The sequence below is a fragment of the Octopus bimaculoides genome, chromosome 5 (assembly GCF_046866305.1).
Source record: "Octopus bimaculoides isolate indiv1 chromosome 5, ASM4686630v1, whole genome shotgun sequence".
Lineage (NCBI taxonomy): Eukaryota > Metazoa > Mollusca > Cephalopoda > Octopoda > Octopodidae > Octopus > Octopus bimaculoides.
The window spans coordinates 102,914,464-102,922,634 of record NC_142932.1 but is presented as its reverse complement, the minus strand read 5'-3'; the positions used below and the strand labels follow the sequence as shown (position 1 = coordinate 102,922,634).

Here is an 8,171-nt window from a genome sequence, read left to right as displayed (position 1 = left end):
GCTCATTGCAGAAACAAATAAAAGAAGTGTAGTAAGCATTATTACTAAATTCCCTGAGATTAATACCAGCTGATAACATTATTTTATCATTACAAAGGATTACTTTTGTACAGAATAGGAAGAAAAGTCTTGTGTTAAATGGTTGTGGTGGAGACATTTTGAAAAACTTTCTCAGAATGTTTCAAAATGATTTGGTTACTAATGTAAGACTTGTTATTATGAAGCTGGTGTGGTTTTTATTTGGCAAAGAAATACTACCATACACGGTAATAGTAAAAATAACCACCAAAGTATTGGATCATCCCATAAATAATGTGGTTTTTTTTATACTTCTTTATTTTTCAAAATTAAGATAAACAAAGTTCTTTTTTAATCTAAAATATACTCTCCTTCATTTTCTACAATGCTCTTTCATCTATCTGGTAGATTTGCAAGGCCCCTCTTCCAAAATTCACTTGTCTGTGATGAAAAATACTTCTCTAATACTATTTTGACCTCATCTACAGAATTCATATATTTTTCATCCAAATGATTTTGAAGACTGCGGAATAAATGATAATCAGATGGGGTAATGTCTGGCGAATATAGTAGGTGGGGCGTCATTTCCCATTCAAACTGTTCCAGCCTTTGGAATGTCATTCTTGTTGTATGTGGTTGAGCATTAACCTGATGGAAGAACACCTTTTGTCTTGAAAACCAAGGATGGTCGTTTTTCTTCTAGCGCGGACTTGAATGACCAAATGCAAGTTTCTCTGCTAGTTCCTCAACAGTTACAATGGGATTTTGTTCCACCAGGGTTTGCAGGACATCCTTGTCAAGCTTTACAGATATTCCAGGATGAGGCTCATCTTCTAGGCAGTAGTTTCCGGCTCGGAATTTCTGGAGCCATCATTGATACTAGCTTATGCTTATTGTCTGATCCCCATATACTGCATTAATATTCTTTGCACTTTCCACTGCAATGTTGCCTTTATTGGACTCATAAAGCAAAATATTCCAAATATGCTCCTTTGTCATTTTCATTATGACTTCGAAAAAATAACTGTTAAAATCGAACCACACTCTTCAAAACTTGCACTAAGAATAAGGACAAGGTAAAATTACTACCTGCTTTTATAGCAAGTTGATGCAGGTAGTTTATCCCGTCCCCCTCCAACTTTTAGTTCATGCAATTGAAAAAACTGCATTATTTATGGGATGACCCAATATTTCAAGGGACATTTCAAGAAGCAGATAACTTTTCCTTGATATTAAGAAATATGGATTTAGTTAGTCATCAACAAAACTATAGCACAGAAAAATGAATCCACATGAAGACAGGAGGGTTTCTTTTTAAAAGGATGTAATTTGGGATGCTGAGTTAACATTCAAATTTGTTTTTCCACTTGTTTTTCAAAATTGCTTTTATTTATAAATGTTGTCATTTGACTATGATAAAGTAATGTTAAAGTTTCTAGCAAGTGAATCTACAAAACAAGTTTAAGTCCTAAATGTGCCATTTCATTTCAATTATTTTTTGTAACAGTGATTTCTGGCTGTAATCAGTAGCCTATAGAAAGATAGGCTTCACCTGGCTAACTTTATCATATAAGCCTATGTGAAAAAGAAAGCTTGCTGGCATGTGATTAAATGATTCATTCATTTTTGCACAACATTTTCATTCCCATAGTGATTAATATAACACTTGAAAAGTATTGAGGTTTGAGGAATAATCTACAACCAATCAACTTTCTACCTGCTCGTAATTCTAACTCCAAAATAGAATTAGACTCCACCTACCTCCTTTGCCTACAAATAATCAAAAGGACTACATGCTATAAAGAATCTGTAAGGAAATATATAAATAAATATGAAATCAAACAGAAATGCAAATGCTAAAAAAATAATCACTAACCTGATGAAGAAGCTTAAGCTCAGTAATTAAACTAGCTTAAAATGGCTAATTTCCAGTTGATTAGATAAATAGTATGAAAAATATAATAACTGGTGTCATTGTAACTTATTACTTATGTACTGGATATATATATGTAAGTATATAAGAGGAAATAAATAATTCCTGAGAAATACAGTCTCCTGATCCCAAGTGAAAAAAGAGACAACTGGAGTGTTAAGAACTGAAGGAAATGGGCTGAAGTTGGATTATAGTTATTAGGTGCAGGCGTGGCAGTGTGGTCAGAAGCTTACTTCCCAACCATATGGTTCCAAGTTCAGTCCCACTGCATGGCACCTTGGGTAAGTGTCTTCTATAGCCTCAGGCCAACCAAATCCTTGTGAGTGGATTTGGTAGACAGAAACTGAAAGAAGCCCATCATGTATATGTGTGTGTGTGTGTGTGTGTGTCTTTGTGTTTGTGTTTGTCTCCCACCTCCACTGCTTGACGACTGGTGTTGGTGTGTTTGTGTCACCCTAACTTAGCTGTTTGGCAAAAGAGACTGACAGAATAAGTAGCAAGCTTAATAAAATAAGTACCGGGGTCAATTCATTTGACTAAAAAATTCAAAGTGGTGCCCCCAGCATGGCTGCAGTCTAATAACTGAAACAAGTAAAAGATAAAAGATTACTTTAGTCTCAAATCAGACATGATTGAGCAGATCTATATTCAAAAGTGTTTCAGCAACGACTATCCCATCTAGAAATATATTATCCAATGTTTCCTTCCTTTTTGAAGATGGTAAAGTAGGATTTAAGATAATTTGATAGCTATTTCCTTGTTGGCTCATTGGATGGTGGTTTGTGTATGATTGTACAGAAACAGTTAAAAGACTTGGATTTGAAGTGGTTAAAACACATGTAAGAAGGAATGAATTTTACCCTTTAGCATTTAAACTGACCATATCTGGACAAAATATGTTCAAAATGTCCTGATCCTGCCTCTCACACCTACCCTATAATGTCATTCTAAAAATAAACAGTCACATCGTCAAAAGATAAGGTGAATAAATATGCTGTACATGTGACAGAGAAATCTGAATGCTAAAAGGTTAAAAGTAAACAAAGAATGATACATTCAAATTCCAGTATCAAAATTTATAGCAACGTTGTCAATCACCAGTTTAGCTAATTTTAAATACTGGCTAAAAAAACAAACTTATTTTTCTTGTTAAAACTACTTTTGCAACTGTTGTTTAGGCTCCACATTGACCCTCACCAAGAAGACCTATGATGAAGGGCATTTCAGGTGCGACCAGCCTACCATTTTTAGGGGTATGCTGGAACAAAGCTAATGTGAGTTTTCATCATCATCATCGTCGTTTAACGTCCGCTTTCCATGCTAGCATGGGTTCGACGATTTGACTGAGGACTGGTGAACCAGATGGCTACACCAGGCTCCAATCTGATTTGGCAGAGTTTCTACAGCTGGATGCCCTTCCTAATGCCAATCACTCAGAGAGTGTAGTGGGTGCTTTTACGTGCCACTGGCACGTAAGCCAGTCAGGCAGTACTGGCAACGGCCACGCTCAAAATGGTGTATTTTACGTGCCACCTGCACAGGAGCCAGTCCAGCGGTACTGGCAACGATCTCGCTCGAATGTCTTTTCACGTGCCTTAAAATGGCAGGGTATGAGTTGAGGGATTGCAGCTATTTGTAACAGGTGGAGCAACCAAACAAATAGAATTTAAAAGAACATTTCAGTAATAAGAGAAAGCTTTTGTACCTGACTATCAGTATACTCAATGAGCAGGCTAAGATTTAGATTAGGAGTCTGCAGATGTGGAAAACCAAAAAAGATGTGGGAAGAATTGGTCAAATCTGATCTCAGGACACAGGACCACATGAAAGAAATGATGACAAACTGCAACAAGTGTTGAGATACCATACTGGAAAAGACAAATCTAATCCAAACCAGCAAGGAAAGAAATGGACTTAAAATGATATTGGTGAGGATTAGAGGTCATCAAGATCCTGACACCATCCTCCATCTTTTCTTCATGTTAATCCTTACTGTAGCCATGGGATGTTGTGGTATTTCTATGGAGACAATCTGAGTTTCCAGAATGCTCAAAAAGCTTAAAGATGAGCAATGTTGGATCTAAAGCACTATTTAAAAGTAGGTGCCACAATATAAGAATCATAAAAAACTTAGTTCTATTTAATATGCAGGAAAGGAGAAGGCAGTAAATGAATATTTTGAGGATGTTGCATTAGGATGGGACATCTATTAGCAAGAGTAGCTAAGAAGTGAAGACTTTTGGCTGCTTAGATTACTGGAGGATAACAGGTTATATAGAATAGGTGCTAGAGGTGGATTTAATACAGAGGTGACTAAGGAATTTTATGCTAATTAGTGATAAAATATGAGCCCGAAAGACAACTTGCAGTGTCAGAGCAAAAATGTATTTGATATGCAATGTAGATTTGAGAGTAAGTGCAACTAAAAGGAGGATGAGAAAACAAGTGATCAATGAATTGAAAAGAAATAAGGATGTGAGTATGGAGAAAAACAGTGTCATATAAGGAATACATGGAGAGTTATACAAAAGAAGAATTCTATAGGAGATGATATCAGAATTTAGGTTTGGATGGCAGCTAAGATCTACAGGATAAAAGTAAATGAAAATAAATATTGGTTTGGATAGTTATTAATTTATGACCTCATTGTAAATGATCTAATTAGATTGTGTATGGATTAAAGACCACTGTTCTAATGCTTTTAGGACCCTGATAAAGTTGTTACATTAGAGGAAAGGAAGGATATAGTTATAGAGACCAGTAGTAGCTTTACATTTCTGAAATAAATGTCATTCTGTGGAATTTCAAATCTATCCTCCCTAAACTCAAATGTTTTATGGATTGTGTATTAGTTAACTAATTTATTAACAAATAAATCAATCTATCAATGTCATCAGTACATGACAGAAAATGACAAAAGCTATGTACATTATATTTTTTTTGTATAAGACAAATTAGATCAGTGAGGAGTTATATAGAATACATCTTTGATACTCTAGCCATCAAAACACAGAATTTTGATATTAAGTAAAGGTTGTTGTATATGTCATTTTATAAAAGATATGAAAACATGATTTAAAGGCCAAAGTTACACGAAAACCAGATGAAGTTGCCTGATGGCCAAAAGTGGTAACATGAAGGAAAGGGATAAAAAATAGAAAAGGCATTTATTTGTAAAAACAAATCCCACTTACCTATGTAGTATTTGCTTTCTATATCATGTTTGTTCATGAGTTCAAGCAGGCGCACTTCAATTTGTGCCTGGTTAAGGAATGGCTTCTTATTTTTTATAATTTTCACCGCAACATATTCTAAATCAACATGGTCATAGGCCTTCACAACCTAGATGGAACAGAATGAAGTTTGATGTTTAAGAACTTGGAGGTGCTACAAATATATTTCATTAGAAATGGTTCTCAATAAATAGAGAGAGAGAGAGAGAGAGAGAGAGAGAGAAAGAGAGAGAAGGGAGGCATACAATGTCCTTAATCAGTATTCTTATTAATGATTTAAAATCTATTTCTTGCAGAATTAGTTGATCCAAGATGGGTCACTTTTTTCTCATCAGAGTGACCTAACTATTTAAAGTTTGCAGTTACTATCGTTTATGTCTTCCCTGGTTTATCTCTTTACTTTGTAAACACTCTAAGAACTTCTTCACTTAGTGTATATCACCCATTTTAACTTAGATGCACATGCTTAGACTTCTGATATTCAAGAGATTCCTCAACTCATTTGCACTAAATCAACTTGCAATTTTCATTCATTTTTTTTCCTCTTTATTACTATACATTATCCCTTCTACCAACAACTTCTTTCTCTTCTCCAATATTGCTAATATCACCAGGTTTATTTTTTTTAACACTGATATGGCTGTTCAGGTTCGCAATACTGTTTCTTATCTACATATCTTAATTCAGCATCATTTCTCCATTGAGATTAATCTTCTTATACCTAACCACTTCCTCTCAAATCTTGGTACTTTTGAGCAAATCATGTTTTCACTTAATATGTACGATTAATTTACATTATTTATCCATGTTAGTCAAACTCTATCGACACACCTTTTTGTAGGCAAACATTGTGCATCCAACAGACAACACATGTTGCAATTGTTGCAGATGCTCTACATTCACTGTGTATGTTTTCTACAGTATATTTCTTATATATACTTTATGAAGACGAGCTTTGGTATTACATGATATCAACAAGCATAACAATTTCCCATGTTTAAAGCCAGTAGTCTGGGAGAAGTAGCATTTGCTTATATCTCAAACTTTTGTTGGCTGAGTTCAGGTCATGTATAAAAGTTGAATTAATCATCATTTTCATCATTGCTTTAACATCCAACTTTCCATGTTTACATGGGTACAACTAGATGTTCCTTCTCTCACAAACCCTCGCCTATGTCTATGCAATGGTATATTTCCAGATGGCCAGAAGACTGGAAATGAATGATACCTCTTGTATGAGAGATGAGACATTTACAACTGTTATATGCCACCAAGATAAGGAGACACTAATACACACACACACACACACGTTGAGCTTCTTTCAGTCTGCATTAATCAAATCACTCACAAGGTTTTGGTTGGTTTGAGGCTATAGTAGATGGCACTTGCCTAAGGTTATCCATAGTGGGACTGAACCTGAGTTCACATGGTTGAGCAGTGAACTTCTTAACCACAGTTATGCTGCACCTAATCTAAAGTATATTTTCAACTCCAAAAGAAACTGCCATTAGGTTCTGTTAAGTAGTTTCAGACAGTGTTCACTTCAAATTGACAAGCAATACTTTATTATGTTTAAGCTAGGCAGTTAAAAAAGTGGAAAAGCTGACATTTTCATTTCAGAAGTGAATTAAGTTTCATACAACTTTATTCAGAAATATATACCGATGAAACAAAATATTTTTAAGAAAAACTCTACTGGAAATTTGAAACATAAAGATTTTGATCTTAACATAGGTAGACATAGAAAGAGGAAGAGGTCAACTGCTTTTTTGCCTTCTTACCTGGCCAAAAGAGCCTTTTCCAATTAAAGAATCAATTTCATAACGATCCATCCATTTCTCTCCAGGTGTAATGATATAGTCATGGTTTGTATCATCGTAGCCGTCATTATAGACAGGTACATTCGTACGTCCCTTCTTATGTATTGATTCATCATGTGGCAGTTGTGCTCGTCGTTTTTTCTTTGCATAGTATACCTTCAATGAAAGATATATCATTAGTTAAGTTTAGTTAAATACCAGGCAAGCATTTAATATAACAAAATTAGGGGCTGTATTTTTCAGGCGAGTTTCAAACCGTTGGCATTACTGTTCTGATTATAATAAAAGAAACAACATAAAATTAGTTTAGGCTGGATATCTGGTGACAGTGAAAGATTTGTTGGCATTTAGCATATTCAAATGGTGGTGAAATATAATATTTAAACATATCAAACAAATACTGAGCATTGTTTAGGTAAAGAAAACAGCCTACAATACTTGAGAGCCTCCACATTTGCTGTCTACTTTGCTGTCCCATTTCACAATATACACACTCTTCTGAAACTATTCTGTTCCATTCCACCAAGCTTACTGTCTGTCTGCCGCCGCTACCACCATCGATTAACGTCTGTTTTCCATGCTGGCATGGGTTGCATGGTTTGGCTGAGGTCTGGAGAGCCAGCGGCTGCACTAGGCTCCAGTCTGATCTGGCAGAATTTCTACAGCTGGATGCCCTTCCTGACACTAACCACTCTGAGAGTGTAGTGGGTGCTTTTTACATGCCACCGGCACAGGGGCCAGTAAGGCGGGACTGGCAACAGTCACGTTTGGATAGTGCTTTTTACGTGCCACCGGCACTGGAACCAGTAAGGTGAGCCTGGCAACGAATATGTTCGGATGGTGCTTTTTACATGCCACTGGTCATGATTGGTTGGTGATTTTTATGTGCCACTGGCACAGGAGCCAGTCAGGTAGACCTGGTATTGACCATGTTCAGATGGTGCTTTATATGTCCCATCGACATGGGAGTCTATCTATCTATCTATCTATCTATCTATCATTTGTTTATGCGTACATACATACCAAGTGTGAAAATACCTTCAATTATTTCAGATGATCGACCTCCTCAGTGTTCATTCCATTACTGTCAAACAATATGCCCCAAAGTTAGGCACTTTCCTCACCAAACCCTTCAATCTACATTCCTCTCTCAACAAGAATCTACCC

At 35.8% G+C, this 8,171-nt stretch overlaps 1 protein-coding gene across 30 annotated transcripts in view; it reads right to left on the bottom strand.

Moving 5' to 3' along the window:
• LOC106873196 (dual specificity tyrosine-phosphorylation-regulated kinase 1A) overlaps positions 1–8,171 on the bottom strand; it is a 400,225-nt gene that overhangs the window by 28,404 nt on the left and 363,650 nt on the right. For all 30 annotated transcript variants that reach the window (XR_016241997.1, XR_016242000.1, XR_016241995.1 and 27 more), the window contains 2 exons: positions 6,966–7,160; positions 5,146–5,293 (listed from right to left, as the gene is read on the bottom strand). Coding sequence is in view for 19 of the 30 variants with exons in the window: in XM_089352809.1 (XP_089208935.1) it covers positions 5,146–5,293; positions 6,966–7,160 (343 nt within the window). In the remaining 11 variants the exon portion in view is untranslated. The remainder of the gene's footprint in view (positions 1–5,145; positions 5,294–6,965; positions 7,161–8,171) is intronic.